At 38.2% G+C, this 16,262-nt stretch overlaps 1 protein-coding gene and 1 pseudogene across 1 annotated transcript in view; both read right to left on the reverse strand.

The window, feature by feature from the left end:
• Positions 1–2,080: 2,080 nt before the first annotated feature.
• Positions 2,081–2,709, reverse strand: LOC132002060 (rRNA-processing protein FCF1 homolog; annotated as a pseudogene).
• A 2,784-nt stretch (positions 2,710–5,493) lies between these two features.
• Positions 5,494–16,262, reverse strand: part of TM2D1 (TM2 domain containing 1) — a 46,312-nt gene continuing 35,543 nt past the window's right edge. Inside the window, exons 6-7 of the mRNA XM_059374936.1 lie at positions 7,979–8,108; positions 5,494–5,807 (exon numbers count right to left, since the gene is read on the reverse strand). Of these exons, the coding sequence (XP_059230919.1) occupies positions 7,998–8,108 (111 nt within the window). The 3' untranslated portion in view covers positions 5,494–5,807; positions 7,979–7,997. The remainder of the gene's footprint in view (positions 5,808–7,978; positions 8,109–16,262) is intronic.

The following is a 16,262-nucleotide window of genomic DNA, read 5'->3' on the forward strand; positions in this document are numbered from 1 at the left end:
CTAATGCATTCATTCCTTTAAAGCATATTCAATAAATAATGACTGTTACCTATGTCATTTTAATCTCTCAACATCATCTAATTGATATTATGATCCCTACTTATATGAAGACAGAAGGGCTTAGAACCATTATGTGCTCAGTCATGAAACAAATGACCAAGACAGGACACAGACTCAGGCCTGATTCCACAGTCCTGCTTTGATGCTTTTCCCAGCAAACTGTACTGATTGGATGTCAGACCTGTGATATCATGTGTTGGATCTACCTTCTTCTTTTAAATGTATTATCTACTCCTTAAAGTCTGAATCATATCAGAGGTTAGGGTAAGTGTATCTGCAGGAAGGAGGGGGAAGAAGAGAACAAGATTTTTGGGGTTCTTTGTTCTAATTTACACAAACTACCACTTACTGTGTCAAATATATGCATGCAAATAATGCACATTTATTGCAGAAAAGTTAGAAAATTCAGATAAACAAACAAAAAATCCACCCTGACCACATAAAAAACACCTGTAATCCCACCATCTATACATTTCTGTCATCATCTGACCTCAGCAGGACTAAGCAGAGCATGCCAGTATGATCCAACCTAGCACCTCTCTCCTTGTTATACAAACATTATCAGACTTTTAGTTCAGAAAGTGCTGCAAATGTCAGATAAGGCAGCAGTAGGAAAATCTTTGGGTTTTGGAAAATCATTCCTTCATCATAGTCTCATTTCGGTATTCATAGAGTATGTTGGCATCTGCATGATGCGAAGTTGGGAAGTTTAAATAATTTTTTTTTTTAATGGTAAACTATCATTTAAGTAAAAAGGCTCAGTGCAGGCTGGTAGTTTCCATACTGAAAACATTAAACAACATATTAAGAAAAATCTCTTATTACGGTCATTAGTGTCTCAGAGACTTGGACAGTTGTAACTATCACATCGTAGGCAGGATAGCAGGTATAGACCTGGGTTTCAATCCTGGGTTCAAAGTTTATTTCGTGACCTTGAGAAAGTCATTCTGCTTTTATGGGACTCAATTTACTTATCTGGAAAGTGGGGATGATGATATTAACTTTTTTCTAAAGAGTTAACAGAAATGTTGTGAGAACTTAACCATTTAAAATATAAAATGAGCTTAGCATAACATCTTGCACATGGAGAGTGGTAAAAGGACCTTTTATCAAGCTAAAATCTTCTTGAAATTTTAAGATTTTAAGCTTTAATATTTTTATATCTCTCATAAAAATATCTATTTTCTAAGAAGGTAAATGGCATTTGGTCTCCATCAGACAATGACTAGCCTTAAGAGCATTGCTACATTTACTAAGAATTAAGATAGTGGGCTCTAGAAAGATAATGGGGGAGCACCTGACAGGCTCAGTTGATAAAGCAACCAGCTCTTGATCTCAAGGTTGAGTTTGAGTCCACGCTGGATACAGAGATTACTTTAAAAAGAGAAAGAGAATGGCATCCGGGTGGCTCAGCTGGTTAAGTGTCCAACTCTTGATTTCAGCTCAGGTCATGATCTTGGGGTTGTGGGATCGAGCCCCACATCGAGCTCTGTGCTCAGCAGAGTCTGCCTGGGATTCTGTTTCCTTCTGCCCCTCCCTCTTCTCACACATTCTCTCTCAAATAATAAACCTTTAAAAAAGGAAGGGTGGGGCGCCCAGGTGGCTCAGTTGGTTGAGCGGCTGCCTTCGGCTCAGGTCATGATTCCGGGGTCCTGGGATCGAGGCCCACATCGGGCTCCCTGCTCAGCAGAGAGCCTGCTTCTCTTTCTCCCCCTCTCCCTGCCACTCTGCTTACTTGTGCTCTCTCTCTAGCTCTCTGTCAAATAAACAAATAAAATATTTAAATTTAAAAAAAAAAAGGAAGGGGGGTTGGGTAATAGGAATAAGTGTTACCAGGCTCATCAACTCAGCTACAAATGAATTAATCCAGGACTCATTTGGGTATTCTGTGCTGTTCAGTATTCTTTTTTTATTGCTAATCATCCTAATTAGTAGCTTTTCTCATTTTCTGAATCTACCTATCTTCCTTTTCCTGTCAGTAGGGAGAATAAAGACCACTGAGATTGAGCTTCCTACTTCCTTAAAAAAATAATAATAATGTCAAAAAGTGAGTGTCCACACTCAGCTTGTAACAGAGCAAATGGATAAATGGAGTAATCATGCTACAGCCTATTATTATAGGCTGTATAATAGCCTCGATGTTGTACTTATGGTTAGAAATGTATATGACTGGAACACCAGGGATTTTCCAGATTCTTCACTTAAGGTGCCAGTCAACTGTGGCCACAATGTTTCTGAGTTACTCTCTGTACTAAGCAGTCACCTGCATAGGTTCCTTTTTGTGTGGATGGTAACCATGCAAATCTTGGATCCCTGGCGATATTTAGAGTCACATGATAGTGTGGCCCCAATTTCTCAATTTCAGCCATTATGCAGTTATTCAAGGGATACAACACTGAGTATACTAAGTCGAGTTTGGGTTTAATAGGAAAGTTGATAAAGTTAGTATCAACCAGTATGTAGTCTGGTGGGTCCAGCTACATATTATATTGGAAGAATAAGCAGGAAGGATGTTGGGAGACCTCTCTTTCCTTGTGCACTAGGATCTTTCTTTTCTTTCTTTTTTAATCTATTCCTCTCTTTAAGTCTCCCAACTCTGAGATTAAGTATTCACTTCATGGTCACAACCTTTGCCGTCTGTTTCCCCATGTTCACATTGCACCTGTTTCTTCCGGGGTCACCTCCTACTTACTCCTTCTTAAAAAGCCTCTATCTTGAAGCTTTCTGGAGGGCATTAGATAATTCAACTATTCAGTATCCTGTATCAAACTAATTGATTTACCATCATTCCCCAATACTTCTCCATTACCTTGGTTAACTAGGACTGTATATAGGTATCAAGAACTTTAATATATGATTTTTTTTTTACTAAGAATGGCAATTCTAGAGAAAAAGAATCATAAATGTGTGTTGCTGATTTATTGGAATAACTTAAATACCAAAGAATACATAAAGGAATTGCATAAATAATGATACAGATATGGACTATTCTGCAGCCTTTAAAAATAATGTTATAAGCTATTAAAAATGTTGTAAAAGAATATTTACTGAAATAGAAAAATCTTTACGTGAAGAAGCAGGCTACAAAAGAGCATGGATAATATATCATTTTCATGAAGAAACTAAACTAATGCATGGAAAAACTATGAGGACATATATAAAAACAAGATCATCATAGTTATCTTTGAACTGTGGAATGAGTTTTTTTCTTTGTACTCCTTTGGTGTTTTCCCAAAATTTTCTGTGTTATACTTGTATTAATTTTGCAAATAGAAAAAAGCAAAATGGATGCTGACTTAATGGGAGAAAGGAAGAGGGAAGGTGCCAGAACCCTGGGGAATATCTACATTTAAGGTATTTGAATGAAGAAGGGGAACTGACATCTTAGACTTGTACATTTTAAGAACTGGTTTTTCTTTCTGCTAGTTCTTGCTGTCTGCCAGTATTATATACTTAACCTACCGTTAAGTATCAAGCTTAAAATAATGGGAAAAGTCACACTTTTTTTTTTTTTAATAAAACAAAACATACCCACAAACTAGTATTTCTTATAGTTCTAGGAATCCCATGAACAGATACTGGGCATACACAAAACACAATCTCTGAAGTCCTAAAGAGGTCTTTTATTTTAATACAGTGTAGGTAAGAAATCCTCCTGGGTAGAGAGGTACTTTTGGAAATTGTATTAATTCTTTCAGGTTAAAGTAGTATCATTTGTAAATATTTCTATTTAAATACTGTTTCCGTAGCATTGAAAGAACCCATTCCATCCCATCGTAGAGGGTTTTGGAGTAACCCAAGGAATGATCGAGCTAATCCATCTCACAATTTTGGCTCCTGCTCTAAAAGCAGAGTTATCGTATAAAACGTCTCATACAGCAAAATATGACTCATACTCACAGAAACTACTAACAAACAGCCAAAATAAAATAGCTCTCCATGAAAGTCAAATGAAACAAAATAAAAATAAAAACTGCATTTACATACACTAAATGCACTTACATAAAAAATAAATAGAGTAAGATACAGATATTCCATTTGTTAAAGAATGACATGTATCAGGCAACAGAGAATTAAGCAAAGTGGAAAACCTGATGTGTTTTTGTTATGTAAATTTAGGAAATTATAGAGAAAATAGAATCTATGAGTTTAAGAATGTATTGTGAAGAGACTTTATTTCTAGATTCTCTCTACAACCCTTTCAGAGAACAGCTAAGATGAATAAATACTTTGAGAAGCACCTGCTTTGAAACAAGACTTTCCCACTGGCCACGTTAATAAATGAACAATCATGCAGGAGTCAAGATGACTTTTTAAGACTGGATTGCAGGTATTTCTTATATAATTGAACTTCCATGGCTGTAGAAATGTACCGACTTTGAAATCTGGGCTTTGGGGATCCAGAGGTTAAAATCCAAAGCACTGTTTGCAACCAAAAGGAACTAGGAAATACTCAAAAAATGGACATCGACTAGCTAGCTTAACTGCAGCCAGAAATACTATCACCGTGAAAAGTCAGCCCCCAGGGACCATTAGCTCCTGACGGGCAGGCCTGTATATTTGTGTTTCGATCACTGCTGTGCCCCAGCATCTAGAATAGTGCCTCCCACATAGTAGACACTCAGCATTTTAATCAACAAATGAATCAAAGAGATCATTCCTGGTGTACATCAGGAGTCAATCCAAATTCATTTCATGTATCAATACCGCATAATCTCCCACCAACTGCGGAAGCTGCTACTGAATGACTAACCTGTTAGGAAACTAACTGTACTATAACCGTATATGTCTGAGTAAAATGAGTGATAAAAAATGATGGTTTTTACTCCTGAGGAGCCAGGACCCAAGTAATTGTGAAATCGTTATGCCTGTTACTGAAGAAAACATGACAGTGTTATGAGGACATAATGTTTCTGGTATTTCCGTCTTCTTACAGCCCTCCCCAAGTTACTGGGACTGCTTCCTTCAGACACTGGGGCATCATGTAAGGCACTTGTGCCAGTATCTGCCTGGCAGCGCTCACAGATGGAAGATATTCATCCTATGTTTGGTGTCCCCACCTTGTCCATCCAGCTTCCAATACAATGGCGCTGAGCTAGAAGAATCAGCAGTTGCCCTTCCAAGAGCTAGTGCATCACTCCCACAGCAAAAAGGAGCCAGTTCACACTTGGGAGGCCTGCATCAGTGCCAGAGTATCCATGTTGCCTCAGGGTTTCAGACTCCCCAGTGATCTTTCGCACCACAGATACCAAGGCAGATTTGGATCTAAAAGCTGCAGAAAAACAGGTGGGTTCTCACACCCCACAGCGGCCCCGAGCAACATAGTAAATGGTGTTTGTTCACACTGTGGGTGAACTGCTTTGAAGGGTCAAAATGCAGAAGACAGCTACATTCAACATTTAGGGTTTTCTTGATAATAAAGCACTAAAAAAATGTGAATAAGTCATACTTTTATTTTTCAGAGCAAAATTGACAAGGGGCAACTTGCCTTTGGAAAAGGCATTAAAGAGTATTGGGGTAATAAGCTATCTATCTCATAGAGACAGTAGCCTAAGACTCAATTATCACACAGCTCTCAAAGAAAGTCCAATTAAATAAAATGTTTCTAAGTAAAACAACCAAAAAATATATATATCAACAACAAAAAGTTATATAGAATCCATAAAGTGGTATTTGAAGAAGAAAAAGGAAAATCTGGAAATCCACATACTGAGGGTGCTCTACTGACATCAAAGAAGCCGAAATCCCTAAAACAGAAAAAAGAAATACGTTAAAACACAATATTTTAAGAGTCAAATGAGGTTATTGTAGATGAACACTTTAACACTTCATTTACTCATAGGACATTTTTTTCTTTCTCTTTGAGTACTTCTATATATACTATAGGAAATCATGTGAATGCCAGTGCAGAGATGTGCCTTCTCAATGAGCCCCTCAAGTTTTAAATATCAAATCTGAGTCTGGAATCCCAATTAAAAGTTTATATAATAGACTACAGAGAAAGAAACTGCTTTCCAAATTGCATTTGCTTAATTTTTCCACTTATGGTTTAAAAACAATCTGTATACTTTTGAAAGAGACACAACAATTTACAGCATGAAAATAGGACTATGTGAAACTGTACACACTTTCTCATAAAGTTGGACTATCAACTTCCAAAATGAAGATGCTTATGACAGAGTTGGTGGGGGGATGAGGTGGGGTGGGTGGTGCACAACCACGAGGGGAAGGCACCAAAAAACCTGGAAACCACCGGGAAGGCACCAAAAACTCAGCTTTGTACTGAGTAGTTATATCTTAATCTCAACTTACGCAGGTCTCAATTTATTCCCTGGTAAGAAGAGGCAGATGGATCTCCAAGCTTCATTTAAATCCAAAGACTCTGAGAGTTTATAAGAAAAGATCTGAAAAACTTTTTGGACAATCAGTTGAATAAATTCCTCAGATTCTGACAGGGTCTGTCACTGTTCAACTCTCACAAAAATAACTATAAGGTAGATACCATATTTTTACTGTGAGAAAAGAAAAACAATCTACCTTTGTGGCAAAACTATACTTCATACCCTATTGATACACTACAACATAGAAAATAAATGTCTGTTCCTTTCTTGGTCTCTCGAAGCACCTTCTGAGACAGAATCACCTGAAAACCCTTAGGACTAGGACTATGGCCAAAACATCTAGCCTATCTTGAGGTGCCTGAATGGCTCAGTTGGTTGGGGGTCCGGCTCTTGGTCTCAGCTCAGATCATTATCTCATGAGTCGTGGGATTTAGCCCCTTGGCAGGCTTCATGCTTGGTGGGGAGTCTATTTGAGGATTCTGTCCCTCTGCTACTCATCCCACTTGTACTGGTCTCCATTCTCAATCTCTCTCTCTCTAAATAAATCTTTAAAAAAAAAAAAAAAAAAAAGCCTAGCTGTCTTTCTCTCTGCCTTCTCTGAGAGCTGCGAAATATCACCTAACAAGTACCCTGTACCCTACATGTCATACAGGAATTCTCAACTGCAGAGGAGATTGTGCTAGGGAATCATTTTCCTGATAAGTCTATCAAAATCCTGAGAAAAATCTAGCATTATTGGAAGATTATTAGAATAGACAATGCACAGCCCTGGAAATAAAAAACCTTATAGTAGCAGAGTCCTAGAGAACCAGAGAGTTGAACCAGGAAGACTGATGATATTTCTGACTCACCCAAGTGTATTACCTATTTAAAGCTGTGACCACTTAATAATTCTCATAGGCACGGCCAAACTTTAGGTTAGCGTAAATACTTAAGAGCAGTTCAGGGCTGGGACACCTGCGTTGCTCAGTCAGTTAAGTGATTGCGTTTGGCTCAGGTCATGATCCCAGAGTCCTGGGATCGAGTTCCGAATTGGGCTCCCTACTCAGTGGGGGGGCCTGTTTCTCCCTCTGCCTGCTCTGCCTGCCACTCTCTCTGACCAGAAAAAGAAAAAAAAAAGATTAGTTCAATGTTAAGACTCAATCAACCTTCAGGTTTAGGGAAAAAGAGAAGGAAGAGGTTTAAGGATCATACTGACCCCAGAAAAACAGGAGAGCAGCAAAGACATGTTGTACTGAACTCTCTCTATAACACATACCTCCCTCATAACCATCATGTAATATTATGAAATATCTTTTTGCATTGGATGCTATCTTTTTGTTATGAACTCTGTCTTCTAACCACAATCTCTGCAAAGAAAGACTGAATCAGGACCTACAGGAGCAATGAGGGTACCTAAAAATGCTTCACAGAAGACTAGAGATGTTTCAGGCAAATGGAGACCTATGTTTCTAGATAAGCAAAATGAGAGGTTTATGACATTAGATAACTTCCTTAAATTTCCTGTGGCTCTCACATTTTCATAATTTTATACAGATAATACACCATAATAAAGATTATTCATGCATATGACTTACTGTTTCTTTTTTAAAATATTTAGGGGTATAGCTGTGTTTTTCTAAATGTCTCATTAGTAATACTCAGTCTTATAAGTCTGGTTCCATAATAATCTATAATGTAGCTACTTCCATCTGAAGGTCCAACGATCTAGAAGAAAAAATTTTCAAAATTACCATTTTACAAAAGACATTTTCACAATACTGTATGTTCACTCTGCTAGGCTGCTACTAAATTACTTCAACAGCACCAAAATACAAGTTAAACAAACTCAAGTAAAAAAAGCATCTTAGGGGGCCCTGGGTGGCTCAGTGGGTTAAGCCGCTGCCTTCAGCTCAGGTCATGATCCCAGGGTCCTGGGATCGAGTCCCGCATCAGGCTCTCTGCTCAGCGGGGAGCCTGCTTCCTCCTCTCTCTCTCTGCCTGCCTCTCTGCCTACTTGTGATCTCTCTCTGTCAAATAAATAAATAAATTCTTTAAAAAAAAAAAAAAGCATCTTAGGGGCTCATGCAGCTGAGAAGGATATTGGGAAGGATCACTGCATCAAAAGAGCCACAGGAACCAAAGCCTCAAGGACTGAAATTCCATGCCCCCTGAGGCCCTTGGTCTGGCCTCTGGGCCTTTTAGCTCTTCTGCCTTCATTCTGCAGATAGGCACTCCCACTTGCTTGCCAACAGCTCCAGAGTCACATCTGCAAAGCTCAGCAGCTCATCGTAGAAAGAAAGTATAATCTTTTTCCTCAGTGTTTGTATACCAATTCCGGGGAAGGACTGATTTGGGTTTTATGCCTACTGCTGGACAAATTACTAGAGCCAAGGGAACAGGATTAATGTGATTGGCTATGCCAGTCCCTGTGGGAGGTGAGGCAGTGTGACTGACCCTCCTTCCAGAATCACATGGAATGGAAGAGATAGAAAAAAACAAAACAGGCTCATTACAGCCATCGTGTCCCCTTAATCACACTTTGAAAATCCAGTTAACATGATCTCCACAAATTAAGATAGCAATCTTCAAACTGTAGCCTAACAGGCACACAAAGATTTACTAAGGTGTATGTAAGCCCAGACAGTTTTAAGGAAATCAGCTTTGAGATCCTTAATTCCCATCAATACTCTTTGTAAAAGCGATACCCCTGATACCAAGCAATGGTGGAAGCATCATGCTAGTTCCCCTTCCCGCTTCCCTCTCCCTGTGGTCCTTTCTCCAGGAGAAACTTGATGACAGTAAACCACACCTGCCATCAAACCAGGTATTATGATGGCACATTGCCTCTAATGTGCCAAGTCAAGAGATTATCAGGAAATCTCCCTTAAGTCATTTTTTAAGACTTAATTTATTTATTTGAGAGTGAGAGAAAGCATAAGCAGGGGGTGTAGCAGAGGGAGAGGGAGAAGAAGCAGGCTCCCCACTGAGCAGGGAGCCCAACACGGGACTTGATCCCAGGACCCTAGGATCATGACCTGAGCTGAAGGCAGCAGTTTAACGGACTGAGCCACCCAGGCACCTCAGGAAATCTCCTTTAATCAAGACTCCAAAAAATATGCTCGCTCTGCCTTATCTTGTTCAAAGATGCATTCCCAGTTACATTTAACCTTTTTTTTGCTTAAAAATAATTTGCTAAATAATTTTTATAATCTGTAATATGTTTATGCTGTTTTGATCAATTGTGTATCAACAATTATAATGACAATCCAGTAATTACAGAAAATTTTATCTTTTAATGTTAGTGAATCATGAAAATCATGGTAATGAAACTAATCTGTAGAAGATTTTTCAAGCATAAAAATATATTACATTAGGATAAAATTCTGTGGGAGAATGGAACTAGAAATACAAATTCACGGAGAAAAAGAAACTATGTAAAAATCACAATGGTTAGTGAAGGCTTCATTCATGTCTTTTTTAAATGAATGATATTTAAATTTCTATGGTATTTATATCCTGTTGGATACATTTTTAAATTGATATAACAGTTTTATTTAAATATGTCAATATTTGCAAACCGGAAATTATATCCTTTGCAACTATTTAAACTTATGATGGAAAACTTAAATGTCAACTTAAAAACGTGTGGAGGGTAGGGATTTTTTAAAAAATTCTTTCAGGGGCTATATAACCAGAGTTTGAAGAACACTGTTGTAGCACATGCTTTGCTTAAAAAATAAGTTTGGGGGGTGCCTGGGTGGCTCAGTCCTTAAGCATCTGCCTTCGGCTCAGGTCATGATCTCAGGGTCCTTGGATCAAGCCCCACAGCAGGTTCCCTGCTCAGCAGGAATCCTGCTTCTCCCTCTCCTTCTCCCCCTGCTTGTGTTCCCCCACTTGCTCTCTCTCTCTCTCTGTCAAAAGAATAAATAAAATTTTTTAAAATAAATAAATTAAATAAAAATAAGCTTGGTATTTTAAACTATTTGACAAATAGACTGGACTACAACACTCCAGGAACTGTTCTAGGCATTACACATGTAACAGTGAATGAGATACAATCTCTGCCCGCAAAGAGCTTATACTAGTGAACTATAAATATTAATAGTCAAATAACACAAAGCACTTTTGTGCTAAATACCATGCTGGGTACTGTTGTGCACTTTGACTTATTTGCCGAAGATGAAACTAATTTGGTTTATGGTTAAATTGGTTTATGAATGTTATTTAAGAATTTAAAAAAACCTTGGGGCACCTGGGAGGTCAGTGGGTTAAATGTCCGACTCTTGATTATGGCTCTGGTCCTGGTCTCAGGGTTGTGGGATCAATCCCCACATCAGGCTCCATGCTCAGCTGGAGTCGGCTTGAAATTCTCTCCCTCCCTCTCCTTCTGCTCCCCACTCCCTGCTCTTTCACTCTCAAATAAATCTTATTTTTTTTAAGTGAAGGAAAAAAAAAAAGAAATTTAATAAAACTTTTTCAGTGGTCAAGGTCCCAAAGGAAACTACTCTCGGCATTAAGCCGAAAAGGAGAACAATGAGTGACTACAAGTCACACTATGTTTTGAGACTGTACGAGGGGAACAAAGAAAAAATAAAGCCCATGGGGTGCCTGGGTGGCTCAGTGGATTAAGTGTCTGCCTTTGGCTCAGGTCATGATCCCAGGACGCCTCCTGCATTGGGCTCCCTGCTCAGCAGGGAGTCAGCTTCTCTCTCTCTCTCTCTGTTCCTTCCCCAGCTCATGCTCTCTCTCTCTCATTCTTTCTCTGAAAAAAATAAATCTTCAAAAAACAAAAAAGAAAAAAAAAAGTAAAAGTAAAGCCCAGCCTGTAGAAACAAATCAAATCATATGGCAAAAAGAAACACTGCCTAATTAGGAATATGTGCATAGTTTGGAACCAGGCCTTTTGTCCCATTCTTTTTTTCTTCCTTCGCCATCTCCCCTAACAACCACTCTTAGTCTTGTTGAAAAAAAATATTCAAGGTTGGAAATAAGAAAAATACATGATTATGTGACCTTTTCATGTCATGCATTTCTAATAAACCTACCTGAGGCTCACTTGCCTCTCTTGGGAAATGTAAAACTAACTAAAAACCAATTAGGACCCACATGTTTTACAATCTTGTAAAGTTATTCGTTAACATGTAGAAAAAAAAAACAAGGTGTTGTTTTTGTGTTTTTGTTTTGTTTCCTCTGTTCTGTAGAGAAGATAGCCCCAAAGGATACAGTTGCATTACCTGGGAATACATGATCCAACTCTGTATCTAACTTAGCCATTTTCATACCGCTCCCCTCCCCTCAAACTCTGTGACTGTGGCTCCTCAACAACCAGTTCTAGCAAGGGAATTCCACTCCTCCTTCCAGAGACTGGTTCTGCCTGGGCACGGAATCTAATTCTGGCCAACGACCAATGATGCAAGTTCACTGTTAGCATATTTGCCCTTAAGAAGGTATGTGTATGTCGGGCGGTGGAGAGGGTCAGGGAATGGATTCTTTCTGCCTCTGGAAGTCACTATATAATGAAGTGACCCAAACCAAAGGACCTGAAAATGGCAAAGAGAAAGAAGGAAAGAGATAGGGAGAAATAGGAGGGAAGCAAGGGAAGAGATTGGGAGGGATGCTCCACTATGTCTTTTAGCTCTAAATTAACAAATCTTAAAATTACCTTATCTCTAGATTCTTGGTATGATAATAGTAAACTACCATATTATTAAAGCAAATTTAGGGGCACCTGGGTGGCTCAGTCATTAAGTGCTGTCTTTGGCTCGGGTCATGATCCCAGGGTCCTGGGATCAAGCCCCACATCAGGTTCCCTGGTCAGTGGGAAGCCTGCTTCTTCCTCTCCCACTCTCCCTGCTTGTGTTCCCTCTCTCACTGTCTTTCTGTCAAATAAATATACAAAAATCTTTAAAAAAAAAAAAAAAAGCAAATGTAAATTGAGGTTTCTGTTACCTATGGCCAAAAACACCTCATTATGCATTAGTTTTCAGTGTCCCCTCCACACACTGCCAGATCACTAAAGCACAGCTCTTGTTGATATTCTCTGCTAAAACAATTTAAACAGCTGCCTCCAAAACAACCAAATTCAGTCACTGTGGGAAAGCTCTAGAGGAAAGGAAAACTGGAAGAGAAAGCTGTCAGTAACTAGCTAGAGGAGGGAGCCTCTCTGGATCTCAGGTTTTGTATCCCATATAAAGAGGAATAGAATAAGCTGATCTATACAGTACTTTTAAAGTTCTGTATCTTGTATGACTATGACATTTTTTTTTTTAAGATTTTATTTATTGGGCGCCTGGGTGGCTCAGTGGGTTAAGCCACTGCCTTCGGCTCAGGTCATGATCTCAGGGTCCTGGGATCGAGTCCCACATCAGGCTCTCTGCTCGGCAGGGAGCCTGTTTCCTCCTCTCTCTCTCTCTGCCTGCCTCCTGCCTACTTGTGATCTCTCTCTGTCAAATAAATAAATAAAATCTTAAAAAAAAAAAAGATTTTATTTATTTATTTGACAGAGAGAAAAAAAGAAGAAGAAGAAGAAATTGTTCATCCTACTTAATGTTTAAGAAAACTATCTGTTGTAAAATGTTCAATTATTCAAATCCATATTCCCTGACCAAAATTTTTTTAAAAATTCATTTTTAAGGATCTCATATAGACTTATGTACATGTACCCATTATAAATTCCTTTATTATATGTATATTATTCAATTATTAATTGTGAAAGTCTAAGTCTTTAAAAATATCCCATGCTGAGAAATTTTTTACTCAGTTAAATATGCCTATATCCATTTGTTCATTGACAACAAGAGTATGGAACCTAAAATTACAAGTTGGTTTCTCTGTGGAAGAAATAGCCTAAAGCCAAATACTACAGCATGAAGTATTTCCATCTGATAAGCTGGGGCAGATTTCCAAAATCTGTGGATCCATTTCATGGACCAAGAGGTTGCTACAGTCTTCATCTTCCAAAGGGGAAATAGAAAGGCCACTACACTGTAGGAAGCTGTTTTATACAATCGGCATCAAGGTCTTTGTGTGAGAAGTCTTAAAAACCACAAGAAAGCAACATCATATCCCTCTATATTAGTTTCCTATTGGCTACTATAGCAAGTTACCAAAAAACGTAGTGGATTAAAACAGTAGAAATTTACTCTCTTACAGACCTAAGGCCAGAAGTCTAAAATCAAGGTTATCTGCAACAGCCCCATATCCTACAGAGACTCTCAGAGGAGACAGACTCTGTTCTAAAACTCTTCTAGCCTTTGACAGCAATAAGTAGTCTTTGGCATTCTGTAGCTTATGGTCATATAACTCCAATCTCTGTCTTTGTCTTCACAATGCCTTCTTTGCTGTGTCAATCTTTTCCTCTTCTGTCTCCTATAAGGACATTTATTATTAGATTTAGGGCCCACCTGGATAATCCAGGTTGGTCTCTTCATATCAGGATCCCTAACTTAATCACATCTGCAAAGACCCCATTTTCAAATAAGGTAATATACCCAGGTTCCTGGGATTTAATATGGGTATCTTTTGTACTACCACACTTTCTCTCCTAAGGAAATGGTGGTGGTCTGGAGGCACTGGGTGGAATTTAAATTCTTCTTTTATTTGTTTCTGATTCTCTTTACCATGAAATTTTATTTGCAGCTTAAATGTAAAAAAATCTTGAACTGTTTACTTTAAGAGGTAAGTTCCTCTATGGCTGCAAAGTCTATAGCTTAAAGTTCCTCTATGGCTGCTAAAGTCTATACACTTAATTTGGTATATGAGCTGGATACTTATTTATTTTTTAAAAAACATGTTCTTTGAATATCTATTTATATGTAGATAGATAGATAGATAGACCTTTTTTTTTGACAGAGAAAGAGATCACAAGTAGGCAGAGAGATAGGAGGAAGCAGACTCCCTGCTGAGCAGAGAGCCTGATGCGGAACTCGATCCCAGGACCCCAAGATCATGACCTGAGCTGAAGGCAGAGGCTTAACTCACTGAGCCACCCAGGAGCTCCTGAATATATATTTTTAATTTATCCAAATATTATTGTTGTGGACCTTGTTCAGTTTTAAACTATTCTCACAGCATGCTATAATTTTAAGACATTTCCATGTAGTATATGTTCATCTAGGTAAGTGCTTCTAATTGCAGCCGAGTGTTAGAGGATGCATCCATTCTCCTATTAGTGTATAAATCTAAGGTTGATTCCAACTTCCTGTTACACAAACAGGCTGTAATGGACAAAATCTTTGCACATAACCCCTTGTGGACAGCAGTATAATTTTTTTCAGAGTAAATGCCCAGAAGTATTTACTAGTTATTTGGGTGATTCTATGAATCACCTATTAGTTTACTATACTCATTTAACTGTTAGGATCTATCTTTTCTGGTTGATTAGCATAAATTATTTGTATATTCCACATATCAATTCTTGTTGCTAGTAAACTTTTATTCAGTCTGTTCAGTGATACGTTGGTCTATGCGTATAGTATCTTTTTTAAAATAGAATTTTTTAATTTTAAGGTAATCAAATTCACTATTTTTTTTCTTTATTATTTACATCTTATGGATCTTGTTTAAAAAGACTTAACCAATCTAAGGTCTCTTCCATTAGCTGTATATGAAAGTTTATCTTGCAGGCCTGGGTGGCTCAGTCAGTTAAGCATCTGCTTTCACCTCAGGTGATGATCCCGGGTTCCTAGGATCAAGCCCCACATGGGTCTCCCTGCTCAGTGGGAAGCCTGCTTCTCCTCTCCCTCTGTCACTCTCTTGTTCAAATAAATATATAAAATATTTTTTAAAAAAAGAAGTTGGGGCGCCTGGGTGGCTCAGTGCGTTAAAGCCTCTGCCTTCAGCTCTGTTTATCATCTCAGGGTCCTGGGATCGAGTCCAGCATCGGGCTCTCTGCTCAGCAGGGAGCCTGCTTCCTCCTCTCTCTCTTTCTGCCTATTTGTAAAATAAATAAAATACTAAAAAAAAAAGTTTCTGTTCTCCTAAGTATATACCCAAAAGAACTGAACAGGGGTTTTATTTATTTTTTTTTTAAGATTTTATTTATTCGTTTGACAGAAAGAGAGATCACAAGCAGGCACAGAGAGAAAGGAAGGAAGAGAGCTCTCCACTAAGCAGAGAGCCCCATGCGGGGCTCGATCCCAGGACCCCGAGATCATGACCTGAGCCGAAGGCAGAGGTTTTAACCCACTGAGCCACCCAGGTGCCCCTGAACAGGGGTTGTAAATAGATATGTATACACAAATATTCATAGCAGAATGATTCACAATAGCCTGAACATGGAAACAATCCAAGTGTCCATCAACAGATGGACAGATAAACAAAATGTGGTATATACATACAACAGAATACTTACTCTTCAGCCATAAAAGGGAACAAAGTTCTAATACATGCCACAGTATCAATGAACCTTGAACACATTATTTAAAATAAAATAAGCCTGACATAAAAGGACAAATATACAATTCTATTTATATGAAATACCTAGAATAGGCAAATCCAGAGACAGAAAATAGATCAGAGGATACCAGGGACTGGGAGGTGTGGGAAATAGGGAGTTATTGCTTAGTGTGTACAGAGTTTCTGTTTGCAGTGATGAAAAATTTTTGGAAATAGATCGTGGTGACAGTTGTGCAACATTTTGAATGTCATTAATGCTACTGAACTGTATATTTAAAAAAGGATAAAATAACAAATTTTATATTTTACATATATATATACATTTTTTACCACACCAGAAGAGAGCTTACTTTATGTAAACTTTATTAATATTGTAGGTTTTTTTGCAATTTTATAAACCTTTGATTTTGTTGGTGGAAAATGTATTTTTGCTTGAACATATTTCTGTAACATTTAATAAATTAATTAAAGAAAAAAATGTGG

This window comes from Mustela nigripes, chromosome 14 (assembly GCF_022355385.1).
Source record: "Mustela nigripes isolate SB6536 chromosome 14, MUSNIG.SB6536, whole genome shotgun sequence".
NCBI classification, from domain to species: Eukaryota; Metazoa; Chordata; class Mammalia; order Carnivora; family Mustelidae; genus Mustela; species Mustela nigripes.